This window comes from Chlamydomonas reinhardtii, chromosome 11, assembly GCF_000002595.2.
Source record: "Chlamydomonas reinhardtii strain CC-503 cw92 mt+ chromosome 11, whole genome shotgun sequence".
Lineage (NCBI taxonomy): Eukaryota > Viridiplantae > Chlorophyta > Chlorophyceae > Chlamydomonadales > Chlamydomonadaceae > Chlamydomonas > Chlamydomonas reinhardtii.
The window spans coordinates 3,452,159-3,466,115 of record NC_057014.1 but is presented as its reverse complement, the minus strand read 5'-3'; the positions used below and the strand labels follow the sequence as shown (position 1 = coordinate 3,466,115).

The 13,957-nt window shown below is 65.1% G+C and overlaps 3 protein-coding genes across 4 annotated transcripts in view; 2 read left to right on the top strand and 1 right to left on the bottom strand.

Annotated features, from left to right (window-relative positions):
• The window catches only part of CHLRE_11g481126v5 (uncharacterized protein), a 5,092-nt gene extending 2,441 nt beyond the window's left edge, over positions 1-2,651 (top strand). For both annotated transcript variants that reach the window (XM_043067740.1, XM_043067739.1), the window contains exons 6-8: positions 971-1,087; positions 1,300-1,413; positions 1,888-2,651. In XM_043067740.1, the coding sequence (XP_042919744.1) occupies positions 971-1,087; positions 1,300-1,413; positions 1,888-1,950 (294 nt within the window). In that variant the 3' untranslated portion in view covers positions 1,951-2,651. The remainder of the gene's footprint in view (positions 1-970; positions 1,088-1,299; positions 1,414-1,887) is intronic.
• Positions 2,652-2,813: 162 nt separating this feature from the next.
• Positions 2,814-8,775, bottom strand: CHLRE_11g481115v5 (uncharacterized protein). The gene is made up of 6 exons (XM_043067738.1): positions 7,301-8,775; positions 6,968-7,011; positions 6,454-6,565; positions 5,182-5,399; positions 4,416-4,481; positions 2,814-4,068 (listed from the first exon to the last, which is right to left on the bottom strand). The coding sequence occupies exons 1-6, from the start codon at positions 8,645-8,647 to the stop codon at positions 3,363-3,365; spliced, it is 2,493 nt and encodes an 830-aa protein (XP_042919743.1). The 5' UTR covers positions 8,648-8,775; the 3' UTR covers positions 2,814-3,362.
• Positions 8,776-8,995: 220 nt separating this feature from the next.
• On the top strand, positions 8,996-13,881 carry CHLRE_11g481104v5 (uncharacterized protein). Its single transcript, XM_043067737.1, has 7 exons — positions 8,996-9,492; positions 9,723-9,900; positions 10,236-10,411; positions 10,747-11,406; positions 11,922-12,449; positions 12,784-12,943; positions 13,213-13,881. The coding sequence occupies exons 1-7, from the start codon at positions 9,337-9,339 to the stop codon at positions 13,551-13,553; spliced, it is 2,199 nt and encodes a 732-aa protein (XP_042919742.1). The 5' UTR covers positions 8,996-9,336; the 3' UTR covers positions 13,554-13,881.
• Positions 13,882-13,957: the final 76 nt, after the last annotated feature.

The window sequence follows — 13,957 nt, the reverse complement described above, 5'->3', positions numbered from 1 at the left end:
CTCTCTCTCTCGCTCTCTCTCACACACACACACACACACACACACACACACACACACACACACACACTTCTGTGCTGCCGCCCAATGCCTTTCCATTCCCATGCTTATAGGTGAGCTCGACTACGACCAGCGGGCGGGAATATGGGAATTAGGCGTGCTGGGTAAACGTTGTTTAGCGCGCCCCAGGGTGCGGAGCATGGACGCATACAGGTGCATCGCGGGGTCAGGCCGAATGGTCGCCCGTGGGGTTACAGGCTTATCGCGGGTAAGTATGACTACCTGGGTGACGACAACCACGCGACGCTCGGTAAATTGGTAGGTATCCGTAAGTAACTCCGGCGTCGTCTGGGCGGGCTTTCGTTTCGTTTTTTAACACACAAACACACACACACACACACACACACACACACACACACACACACACACACACACACACACACACACACACACACACACACACACACACACGAACACACACACGTCGCTTTGCTGCATCGCATACACTGTCTTTGCGCAACGTTTTCCTTGTGCTCTTTAATACACACACACACACACACACACACACACACACACACACACACACACGGTACCGTGAGCACATGCATGGGTTTGCACCCTTGAGAGCGTGTGGACACGAATCCCCCCTCGAGGTTAGAGTAGCGGGGGTTGCGCGATTTCCGGTTGGTAAGACCGGCGGCTCACCGCAGCACCGGTATGCGAGGTAACTTCAGGTAACATCCCTAAACCGTCGCTTTGCTGCATCGCATACACTGTCTTTGCGCAATGTTTTCCTTGTGCTCTTTAACACACACACACACACACGCACGTGCGTGCTTCCTTCCCGTGTGCTCTCCCCCACTACGTTTCTCTGTACCAATCCTTGCAATCCCCCCATCCCTCCGACCCCTACGCCCTCTCAATCCCTCCACACACCCCACCCCCCACTCCATCCACCCCCCACCCCCCACAGGACAAGCTGGACGCGCTGGCTGCCGCGCACCCCGCGCAGCTGTCGGTGCACTACGTGGTTGACAAGGCGGCATGGGGCGGCCTGTTCTGGAAGGGCAGCCAGGGCCGGGTCAGCAAGGTGCGTGCGGGGGAAGGAGCGTGGGGAGAAGCCCGGGGATTGGCGTACCCCATCACCTCACATCTCCCACCATCTCCCGCCCCTGGCTCTCTACGAGCTGCCAGGCCCCCACTACCTCCACCCCTTCACCCCACACCGTAACCCCTCCAACTCCGCTCCTCCCCCCATCCCCACCTGCCCCCCACCACCTGCCATCCCCCCCCCATACACAGGAGCTGCTGGCGGCGCAGCTGCCCGCCGCCTCCAAGGACAGCCTGGTCATGGTGTGCGGCCCGCCCGGCATGATGGTGGCGGTCAGCGGCAACAAGGCGCCCGACTACTCGCAGGTGCGGGGGCGGCGGGGGCGGGGGGTTAACTCTGAACCAACCCCGTGAGGAAACAGTCGCACTGCAAGGAGAAACTGCAGCCGCATATGCGAGCTACTGTACGTCACCATAGGTTGTCGGGCGGGGGCGGGGGTGGGGGCGGGGGGGAGAGCTGCAGGTGTACAAGGCAGTGGAGGAGCAGGGTAGAGTGTGGGAGTGCGTGGGCGTGGGTGGATGAGTGGGACTGCCATGTGGGCAACCTCACTGCGCCTTGCTGTCCGTGTCCGCCACACGTGGGACTGCCGTGTGGGCAACCTCACTGCGCCTTGCTGTCCGTGTCCGCCACACGTGTCTACAACCCCAACCCCGGCACGCCGCCGCCACCTCTGCCGTCCAGGCATTGCCTGCTTCCAACCAGCCCATGCCTGCCCCCCCCCCCTTTCACCACCTCACCCACTAACACCCACTCACACTACCACGCACACGCACACGCAGGGCGAGGTGAGCGGCCTCCTCAAGGAGCTGGGCTTCGACTCCTCCAACGTCTACAAGTTCTAAACACGTGTGACACAGACACCGGGATGCTATGGCCGATCCGGGATGCTATCGGCGATCCGGGATGCTACCGCCGATGCTACCGGCGACTCGCCAGCCTGGCGGGCTCCGGTCCCTCTCTAGTGCTGATGGTCGGTGTATGGCGGCGGTGGCAATGTACGGTGGCGGTGCCCTGTGTGTGTTAGGTGAGGCTGGAGTCAGGAGCCCTGGAAGGGAGAGGCGGCGGCTGGGCGGCTTACCGTGTGTACGGTGTGGTGTGGTGTCGTACATACAGCCGTGTGCGCGACCTGGTGCATGTGGATTCAGGTTGCTCGTGATAGGGTTATAGGATCCACGAATGAGGGTCTGTTGGCGGTTAGGCACGCCTGCGTCCAGACATGCGTGTGTGTATGTGATCTTTCGCTGAGGCGATGCGAGGTGCCGGGGGCCAGGGGGGGGCCTTGGGGGGGCCCTGCGTGCCGTCCACGCGGAAGAATCAGCGGTGAGCCGTATCGGGCCTTTATTGGGCGACCGACCAGATGCTAACTGTTGAGTGCCAGTGGCGTAAACCGCAACCGGGCGTGTAGCGAGACTCAGCAGGTGGGCGTGCCTGCACGGGGTTGCATCTAGAGCAGGGCGTCGTACTACTAGCGAGTGTTTGCTGGCTCGTGAGCTGCGTGCCTGCGCCAGCACTCAGCAGATCCGTCGTGTAACCCATGCAATCTCCGTGTCGACCATGGCAAGACCATGCGTTCCTCACTTCCTCAATCCCTGCTCGACGTGGCCCCCGCCCCGAGCCCCCAACCCCCCAAGCCCCCCCAACGCACCATACATGCTAACCCCCCCCCGGCATTTCATGCAAGACGCACCGGGCCTGCTGGCACAGCAATTGAGGCACTTGTTGCGTAGTAGCGCAATCCCAGGCGCGTGGCACCTGCGGCGCCGTCGGCCGTGGGGATGGCCCTCTCACCACCTACCCGCGCTGTGACTCCAATCGCACAGGGTTGAACACCCACAGTCTCCTGTGCGCCGGCGGCATGTGGTGGCACGTGCGGCCATCCCGCAGCCGTGCGCGCGCTCACATGCCGCTAATTCTCACCTTTCCATCTCGCAATCCAATCTGTTCATCAAGTACATATGTTTCACGGCGTGCTCGCGGCGTCTTCAAACATGAATACGTTATGGCTTGCAACACCGCAACCGCAACCGCGCACCCGCACTGGGCCCGCGCACAGTCGGCCGCATACAACAGATCACCCCGCGACGGGTCGCCTACTCGCGGCACGAGCCCCAGACGTCCGTGACAAACCGCGGCGTCAGCCCTCGAGCACGGCCGTCAGCAGCTGACAGAACACACCACACGCCCAACACACACGCTGCTGCCTGCTGCGAGGGCAGTACAGCGCTCCTCGACGCCCCCCTGCCACATCCTCCACTCACAGCCCCGACACTCGCGACCACGACAGCCCCACAAGCAGATCATCCGCCTCCTCCGCCTCCTCCGCCTCGGCGTCCTCATCCTCCTCCAACTCCTGCTCCGCTATCCACTCCTGCTCCGCCTTCTCCCAGTCCACCTCTTCCGGCACCCCTGCGGCCGCCCTCCCGCCCAGAACCCCGACCCCCATCCCACCACCCCCACTGCCCCAACCACCCCCGCCCCCACCGCGCCTGCTGCCGCCCTCACCGCGGCCCCGCACCTCGCAGCCCTCCCACCTGTCGCCCACGCTCACGGTGCGCCAGCCCGCGTTGCGGAAGAGCCGCAGCAGCGGTCTGAACCCGCGGTCGTCGGAGATGAGGCACAGCACCGGCGTCTGCTGCTGCGGCTGAGGCTGCTGCTGAGGCTGCTGCTGCTGCAGCTGCTCCAGCCCGTGCCCCTGCTCCGCTTGCTGCGCTTTCTCCGCACCGTAACCCTGCGCCTGCTGCGCCTGCTCCTGCTGCGTCTGCCCCTCCTCCCGCTCTGCTTGCCCCTCCCGCCGCTCTGCCTGCTGCTGCTGCCCCTCCGGCCCCTGCCCCTGCCCCTCCTGCTGCTGCTGCTGCTGCTGCTTCCTCCAGCTCCTCAGCAGCGCCATGGCGTCTGCCTCCAGCGCCACGTCGGCGGTCTGGGGGCCCATGCGCACCGGCTGGAGCGACACGCCGGCGGACCTGTGGTGGCACACACACGGAGAGGCGATGAACACACACGCATATGCACGCAGGTGTATACACACACACACACACGGTGACGGGCGTGTTGTTGGTGATATAACGTAATGCAGACGTGCAAGGAAAGAGGTGGCCACCGCACCCCGCGGGACAGTCACACAAGCAGGTTTGATCGAAGGGGCCCCCGCGTGTCCGACACATCGCCACGGTTTTTTAAGTCCCGCCACCTGAGTCCAGTGAACTCACCCAGCGCACGACCCCCCCACAGCCCCCGACTTCACTTCGTAAACTTAATGCGTGTAACCCCCACAGCCCCCCGCCCATGCATACCACACGTGCGCTCTCACTTAAGAATGCCCTCCAGGTTGAACCCGCGCCGCTTCGGCAGGGCCTCCTTCACTGCCTCCCGGTACCTGTGTGTGTGTGTGTGTGTGTGTGTGTGTGTCAGTGTGTCAGTGTGTGTGTGTGTGTGCGTGCCTGTATCAATGTGTGTGTGTGTGTGTGTGCGTGCCTGTATCAATGTGTGTGTGTGTCAGTGTGTGTGTGTGTGTGTGTGTTAAAGAGCACAAGGAAAACATTACGCGTAGGACAGTGTATGCGATGGAGAATTACGGCCGCGGTGTGTGTGTGTGTGTGTGTGTGTGTGTGTGTGTGTGTGTGTGTGTGTGTTAAAGAGCACAAGGAAAACATTACGCGTAGGACAGTGTATGCGATGCAGAATTACGGCCGCGGATTACCTTCAGAGTATGTGTGTGTGTGTGTGTGTGTGTGTGTGTGTGTGTGTGTGTGTGTGTGTGTGTGTGTGTGTGTGTGTGTCTCTCAGTGTGCATGCGCACACACGTAGCAGGTAGGTAGCGCAGACATGCCGCAGCCAGGTCGGGGACACGCGGGGCAAAGCGGGTTGGTACGCACCACACAAGGACAGGCGATGCGGGCGGCGCTGCGTGCAGTTCTGCAGGTCGCCGCGCGTCACCACCCGACGCGCCCCCGATGTGAACCCCCACCTCCACGACTTCATCCCGCCTCAACCCCGCCCGTGCCATCCCCACCCACGCACGCACGCACCCACGCACCCACCCACCACGCACCCACCTCACCCAACCATCCACCCACCTGACCGCCTTGTCAGACTTGAGGTACCGCCGCGCGTGCGCGCGCCCCTTCGGCCCGGCGCCCGACCCCATCCTCTTGCGGTGCTCGCGCGCGTGCAGCTGCTCAAAGTGCTTCTGCATCTTGGCCTCAGCCGCCGGGCCGGGCTTGCCGAACTTGGCGCCGCACAGCGGGCAGCGCAGCGGCTCGTCATCGGCGGGGCCGGTGGGCTGCAGAGGGTGCTGTGTGTGTGTGTGGGGGGGGTAGCCATCCATGGGATGGTGTGTATCAAATATGAAGTGAAGTGCCGACGTCCAGAGGTACAGCGGGCACACGCGACGCATTCCATACCGTTGTTTCGCCAGCGGCAGGCTGCTGGCTCCCCCGTGTTTCCGTGGCGGCTAACGCTAAAAACTAAGTTCCTATTGAAAGCAAGTAGTCTGGAGTAGTAGTGGTGATAAGTAAGGCTCGTTGGTAAAGAAGCTGAGTGTATGCGTCGAGGTGGCTAGCTTAGCTGCTGCGGCGCGAAACCGGGACCCCGCGAACTCACCTAATCGCTCAGCAATGCAAGCCACGCCAGAGCCGCGCGCGCAGGGGGAAGCACACACAGGAAATGGGCGAGCGGCAGTAAGGCGTGGCGGACTCAAACGGCAAACAGGCGGCACAGACATACAAGCAAACGTGCAATGCGAGTAGTAGTGAGAGCCAAAGTAAAAACGTAAAAAACGGCACGACCACGCGAATCAAGTGTAAAAGCAAGGGCAGCCCAAAAACGCAACGGGGTCCACACGATGCCCGGAGCACACGCACACACACTCATGCAGACACACGCAAGGCCCCGACAACCATCAACGGCGGGGGAGGAAAGGTTAGGGGGGAGAGGAAGGGGCCGGAGGAAGGGGTCGGAGGGAGGGGCAGGCATGGTGGTTGGGAGGGTGGGTGTGCGGGTGGGTTGTTTGAACCAGACCCAGGAAGGGAGAGGGTTTGACGGAGTGGTGCTGGGCATGGGGTTTGTTACGAATCGTGCCGGGGCCCGTTCCCGCCTCGTGCCGGAACCCATCCGCACCCCACACCGCTCCCGGACACCCAAACCCGCCGCCTCCCAGACCCCGCAGTCAGCTGGGCCGCGCCTCCGCCCTCTGCCCACGGACACACACACACACACACACACATATACACACAAGCACACACACACACCGTACACATAACTGCGCGCGCGTGTACGGCGGAATTGTGCCGTTTCTTTTCTGTTACACACACACACACGCACACACACAAACACAAACACACACTCACCGGCAGCCCCTCCTCCTGCGCCTGCTGCCACAGCTCCGGCACGTGGTTGAGGGTGTGGTAGTTGCAAAAGGCCCGGATCCCAACCACCCGCCCGTACGGCAGCAGCGCGCGCCTGCGGTTTACGTTTGGGGGTTAGGGAGGCGGCAGGGGCGGCGTCAGGAGTGGACGGCAGGGCCGGGAGGGGTTGGGTTTTGCACGCAGGCAAGGCGCGCTACATTAGCGGGTGGGCATTGGCAGCGCTTGCAGCCCATCCGCTCCTCTGCACCGCCCCTCCCATGTGCTGCCCCTCCCCGGCACCGCCCCCTGCAACCCCCTTGTGCCGCCTTACAAGCAAGCACGCATGCACCACTCACGCGCTGACCTGCGCTCCCCTTGCGCCTGCCCCCCTCCATACACCCGCGCACCCCCCCCTTCCACACACCCGCAGACCACCCCTCCTCGTCCCCAGCACCTCCCCCCCCCCGACACACCGCCCCTCCCCCTCCCCCTCCCCTCCCCCCCGCCTCCCCCTCACTTGATGTTGGCCACCACCCCCGAGTGGTCCAGGGTCACAGGGTACTGCACGAACGGACAGGAGGGGGGCCAGGGGGTTAACTCTGAACCAATTGCACGGACAGGAGGGGGGGTTACAATTATGGTTGATGACGAAGTGAAGGCGTAGCCAGGAGGGTGGGCGGCCAGGGGTGGGGTGGGGTTGGGCTGCGCAATGCCGGGGGTTGGGGAAAACACACGCGGCCGGGCGCCCAACTGGGTGGGCACAACAACACCTGCCCCCTGCCCTTGCTGCTCCCTCCTGCCCCCCTCCTGCTCTCCTCCTGCCCCCTCCACCTCCCACCCCAACACACACCTTGTTGTCCAGGTCCCAAAACACGTGTATCGGGGCCGTCGACGTGGCGACACCAGCACCAGCACCAGCACCAGCACCAGCACCACCAGCCTTCGCCGCCGCCGCCGCCGCCGCCGGCAGCATATACTTGGCCAGCCCCTTCCTCTTGCCAGCGCCCTTCACCGCGCTGCCCGGCGCCGTCGGCACGTCAGCACGCACCGCCGCCGCGGCGGACACGCTGGGCCCTGTAGCCGGCGGCGGCACCGGCGCCGGCGCAGGTGCGGGCGCTGCGGCAGTCGGCATGCCTGCCACAGCTCCGTCCTCCGCAGCCCCTTCCTCCGCAGATGCAAACAGCCGCCGCCTGACAGGGGCGCCAGCGGCCGCCGCCGCAGGCTGGCCCGCCACAGGAGCAGGTGCCGCCGCAGCTGCCGCGCCCGAGCCCTGCCCCTCTGCAGCGACTCCTGCTTCTGCCGCAGGCGCCTTTCGGCGCGCAGCGGTCTTGCGCTTGCTACCACCCGCCGCTGCACCCTCAGCAACGACGGCGGCTGCGGGGCTGCCGCTGCTCTGAGGCGTCGGCGGGCCCTCACCCGGCGCCGCGGGGACTCCTGTGGGCTGCTGCGCCGTCGCCGCCGTCGCCGCCGCCGCCTGCGCCGCTGCCGCCGCCTCCTCATGCAGCATCTTCTTCGAGCGCGACTTGGGGGCATTGACGTTAAGCGCGGCCGGCTGTGCGGCTGCGGCTGCGGCGGCGGCGGCGGAAGCGGCGCCGGCTGCAGCTGATGCGGCTGGCTTGCGCTGTGCGCCCTGCTTCGGCGCCGGCGGCTGCGCCGCCGCCGTGCCGCTTCCCTCATCCGCGCCTGCTGCTGCCGCTACGCCCTTTGACTTCTTCCCTGCAGCAGCCGGCTTGACGGGCTTGGCTGCTGCTCCCGTCCCCTCAGTCGGTGTCGCCGCCGCGGCCCTGCGCTGCGCGCCTTGCTTCGGCCCGGCCTTGGCATTGCTCCCCGGCGCGGCATCTGGGTCGACGCTCTCCGCCGGCTCCACCAATGTCACGACCTTGCCCTGGTAGATCACTGCGCTCTCGGGAGTGCCGACCCACAGGCTGTCCTCGCCAGAGCCGCGCAGGCGCCAGCCACCGGAGCTTGGGCGGTCCAGTGGGGCCAAGATGTCATCCAGCAAAGCGTCCGACACATTCCAGTCGCCCCATAACCGCTCAGGCGCCGGCTCAGCTTTTTGAGCTTTTCTGCTTTTGCTGGGCTTGCCGCTGCTGGCGCCGGCGCTAGCGCCGGTGCTGGCGCCGGGGGGCTTGGACTTGGCGCACTTGCAAGTGCATACCAACCGGCGCCCTGGCCGCAGGAGGAGCGATTGTTGCATCGCGATGCTACGATTTCATGCGCGATGAAAGTAGCAATCCAGGTGTTTGTTTGGTCCGAGGCTCGCCCTTGAAGAAAGTAATGAAACCTCGCTCTGTGCTTACGCCTCGCCAGCACAGATGTGTGTGATTCGTCAGCAACTTGTGCACAAAAATGTAGTCATTCACTGAACAACATGGGCATCGCAAGGGCCACGAACCCAGGGCCGCTTGGGCCGGTTCGGTCCCCCCGACTTCCCAGTTTCTCTCCCCTCGCGTGCCCCTTGAGCAATCCCGAAAGCTCTTTCGGCTAAACGCTACTGCGAGCCATTATTATCTCATACTGCTCCTTGCAACATCCAGGTGTGGGCCATAACCCCAGACTGACATTTGCTTGAGGTCAAGGGCCCTTCTTTTTTGCATCGTGAAAGTCATACACGAACAAATTATTGCATTGTTATACGTAAGCGGTCACGGAATCTGAACACCACCCAAAGCCGAAATCAACCTCCAACTCGGTAAAACCCTCGCACATAACCAGCAACAATATTTCGCTCAGTACGCGCGAGTCTTAACCAGCAGAGCTATCGCTGCCCTTTGACCGTCTCCAGTAGCAACTCCACAGACTTCGCACACGCTCCTGCCTCGGCCGTCGATGCCCATGTTTTTCCGTCGCGAACCCTGACCGACGCCACCCCTACATCGCTCAGCGATGGGCAACGCACAGGGCCGGTCCGCGGCCGGCCCGGTCAGTCCTGTGGAGGCCGCTTATGCGTCGGCCCAGGAGATGCTGGCGCGCAACCGGGGGGTGCTGTTCGAGGACCGCTACACGGCCGTGCGCCTGCTGGGTCGGGGCTCGTACGCCGAGGTGAGCTCCACCGCCACGACACGACACGACACGACACGACACGGCACGAACCCGCAGTGGCCACGAGGCTAATGTTAGTGTACGGACGGGATGACGAACCCCACGCGTCCAACAGCCATGCCAGGCTCTCGGGACTCAGTCACAAGGCTCAGTGCGGCCGCGGGCACCTCAAGCCGTGTGGCCCTTGGCGCCATGCGTTCCTGCTCACGCGCCCATGCACCACATCGCAGGTTGTGGAGTGCGTGCCAAAGCCACCTGCACAGGCGCCGTCCACGTCACCAGGGCTAGCAGCAGCACTAGCAGCAGCAGCCGGTGGCGGCGGCGGCCCGGCGCAGCAGCTCCCGCCACAGCAGTCGCCTCAGCGCTATGCTGCTAAGATCATCGACCGCGGCAGCGTCAAGCGCGAGGGTGGGTCCAAGGGCGTGTGACACCTAAGTGACACTTGCGGCAGCGGACTCCCCTCCATATCAAAGCGACCCGGTGTTGTGCGCGCCCGGACACACTTTCGCTTCAATGCCTGCTGTCCTGGCACCACGCTCATACGGTACTGACAGCACCTTCCCGCCCTTCCCGCCCTTCCTCCTCGCACCTCAAAACACATCACGCCATGACATCCCACCACAACACGCCGCAACACCCCACCACGCCACGCCACGAAACATATCCAACACAACCCAAAACACAACCCCAAACACATCGCAAACCCAAACGTCCCCCATTCCCACCCGCCGCCGCACCCACAGACGTGGAGCGGGAGCTGGCGGTGTTGCTGCTGCTGGCCGACCACCCCGCCTGCCTGGCGCTGCACCAGGTGTTTGAGGAGCCGCCGGGGGCGGGCGGCACGCGGGGGCCCGGCCGCTGGGTGCTGGTCACGGAGCTGTGCGCGGGCGGGCGGCTGTTTGACAGGCTGGAGGCGGAGGTGCGGGGGCTTCCCGCGGGTGTGGGGGAGGGGGGAGGGGCGGCGGGGAGGGGCGTGAGGGAGAGGCACTTGGTTGGAGGGGGCGAGGGCATTGGGGGCTGGCGGGCTGGGGTCTGTAGGCCACGTGGTGGCCGTGTGCGTGGGCAGGCGGCGCGGGGCCGTGGGCTCGCCTGTTGGGTCCTGTTGGCATGAGCGACTACTAATGTTGGGGCCGCGGTGGCAGGATCTGGAGAGCGTCAGTTCATAAGCCGTGAACATTCCTGCGCCTCGCGCTTTTGACACCCTCCTCCCTTTCCCCTTTGCTGCGCCTTGCCTCATCTGTAAACTCCCAACAGGGTGCGTTCCCCGAGGCCCGCGCCGCCGGCGTGCTGCGCTCGCTGCTGCGCTTCCTGGCCTACGCGCACGAGGAGGCGGGCGGCGGCGAGCTGGTGGACCCCGTGGCCTGGGGGGCCGCTGCAGGGGGCGCTGCAGGGGTGGCCTGGGGGGCAGGGGGCGCTGCAGGGGCCGCTGCAGGGGGCACAGTGGGCGCAGGAGGAGGAGGAGGAGGCAAGCCCGGTGCCGCGGCACGGCTGGTGTGGACGGGCGGCTGCGGTGGCGGGCAGGAGAGGGCAGCGGCTGCGACAGCAGTCGCGGCAGCGGGTAGGCAGAGCGGCGGCGGCGGCGGCGGAGGCTCTGCGGCAGGGCCCGCCACCAGGTACGGGCCAGTGGCGGCTGGGCTAGCGGCAGTCACACATGGAGCGGGCCAGGTCAGCGACAGTAGCGGCGTGGGCTCCAGCAACAGCGACAGCATCCGGGCGGCTTCAGTCCCAGCTCCTGGCCTGAGCCCGCAGTCACCACCAGCCCCACCACCACCAGCCCAGCCGCCGGCCCAGCTGCCCCTGCCACCGCCTCTGCCCTCTCCCCCGCTGCTGCTGCCCCTGGGGGTGGTGCACCGCGACCTAAAGCTGGAGAACCTGCTGCTGAGCGCGGAACGGGAGGAGATGGCCATGATCAAGGTGGGTGGGGACAGAACGTGTGTGTTTGTGTGTGCGTGTGCGGGTGTGCGTGTTGGGGCGGTCAGAGCTCTGATCAAGGTGGTGAGTAGGGAAGCATGGGGAGGGGCAAGGTCACAGAGGCGATGGGGCAGGGGGCGAGGGAGGAAGGGCGGAGGGGGAGGGGTCATGGTGGGGCCGGGGAGGGGATTGGGGGGCAGCGGGGTTGGGGGGTTAGCGGGAAACAGGGGGATAGCAGGAAACGGGTGGCACAACAGTGAGACGTGATGGGTAAAGGTATAGTGGTGAGCGGGGAAGCAGGGGAGGTGGGGTGGAGGGCAGCGGCGGGGGGAGTCTTGTGCTGTTGCGCGGCGCGAATGCAGGTGAGGGGTGGTGGTACGGTGGGGCCGTGTCCATCACATGCCTGCAAGCGCGCGGGTGACCTGTCTCCGATGGTGAACTATGCTCACCGCATTGACCTGTTGCGGCGACGCTTACCTGCTACTGCGGCTTGCACCTGTGCCCTCCTGGTGCGGCAGGTCATTGACATGGGCTGTAGCACCTTCCTCCCCTTCTACGACCGCGCGGCGTCACCAGCGGCAGTAGCAGCTCACCAAGTGGCATCTGGGGAGGAGCCAGCAGCAGTAGCAGCAGTGGCAGCAGCAGCGGCAGCGACAGCGGCAGCGACAGCGACAGCGGCAGTAGCAGGTGGGGATGAGGGGGAAGCGCCTCGGCAGCAGCATAGCGCTCAGTCAGGGTCGGCGAGCTCACTGAAAGCGGTCATGGGCTCGAACGCGGAGGCGGCTGTGGAGGCAGCGGCAGCTGCTGCTGTTGCGGCGGTGTCAGTGACCAAGGCGCAGGCGGCGTCAAGTGGCGGTGGGCAGCACACGGAGGCGCGAAGCGCGCCCGCGCAACCACCCAAACACCACCAACACCAACAACAGCACCCACACCAACACGAGCACCACCAGCACCAGCACCAGCAGCCCCAGCAGGCCCCCCACGGAGGGCCGCGGCGGCCGCTGCTCACCGACAGGCTGGGCAGCCCGCACTACATAGCGCCCGAGGTGAGGGCTGTGTTGACAGCACTGCGCTTGTGGGGCCAAGCTCACGGGCGCAGCAGGGACTTGTGTGCGTGTATCCTGACGTACCATGAGTAACATGAGCCATACGTGAGTACCAGTCACAAGTCTGTAGTCGTGTCCTCTCACGACATCTCTACACCCCCCCCCTTATTCTCCACGCTCCCCCATGTCAAAGCATAGGCCAAGCTCTCCTTTCTCCTTTGCATTGGGCTCGGTGTAGTTTGGGCTGGTATCTACAATACCTCCCCCCTTTCGCTACACTTCTCTGTGCCAATCTTTGCAACACCTCCCCTCCGGCCCTGCCCGGCCCCCCCAGGTCCTGTCCGGCTGCGGCTACGACCACGCCGCGGACGTGTGGAGCGCAGGGGTGGTCGCATTCGCGCTGTTGAGCGGCCGCATGCCCTTCGGGGCGGGCAGGGGCGGAGGCGGAGGCGGAGGCGGAGGAGAGGAGGCGGTGCTGCGCCGCGTGCGGGAAGGTGCGAGCAGGGATTGGGGCTAGGAGTTGGGCTACGGCAGGGCAAGGTGGGACGGAATGGGCTAGGAATGGGCAGGGCACAGGGCTACGTAGAGTCGTAGAAGAGAGTGTGATGGAAAGTGGCTGGGGGCGTGGGAGCGGAACACACACACCTTGTGCTCTTTAACAACACACACCATACACTGTCCTTCGCATGTTGTTCTCCTTGTGCTCTTCAACACACCACACGGCCCTTCCTACCCGCCCGCTCCCCCCTCCCCCCCCCCACAGGCACCATTGACCTGTCCGGCCCCGCCTGGGCCCGTGTGAGCCCCGCCGCCCGGCGGGTGGTGGCCGCCATGCTGACGCGCGACCCCGCCCAGCGGCCCAGTGCGCGGCAGCTGCTGCGTCAGCACGACTGGTTCTACGAGGCCGCTGCTGCGGCGGGGGTTAAAGAGGAGGAGGGGACGGAGGCGGGAGCGGAGGAGGGGGCGGAGGAGCGGACGGAGCTGAGGGCGGAGGCGGGGGCGGAGGAGGAGGCGACGAAGGGGACGGAGGAGGAGGCGACGAAGGGGACGGCAGCGCAGGTGGAGGGGCAAGCGGGGTTAGAGGGTGGGGAGTGTGGTGGTTAGCCTGTGCGTAGGGCTGGGAGGCGGACGGACCGAGTGGTGAAGGCCCTGTATATGAGTATGAGACACACACAACCGGAGTGTGAGGACGCGCCGCGGGTTGGCATGGGGGGTCGCGCGCCCTATGGACCGAGTGAGTAGAGCAAACGGTTTGCTGGCTTGAAGTAATGACTTGTGCAGACAAGAGAGGACAGGAGGCAGGTAGTGAAGCCGTGGTAAAAGAGGAAGTTGGCCGGCTGCTGACAGTGGAGATTGGTATGGTGGGCGCAGCTCGGCAGCTGGGCTAGGGGGGGGGGGTTACAATCGTGATTGTTTCAGAAGTGACGACGTAGGAACGGGGGTGGGGGAGGGAGGGGGCCGGGCCGGGGATGCATGAGCACATCGGCGCCGACAGCGCATTACGGTCC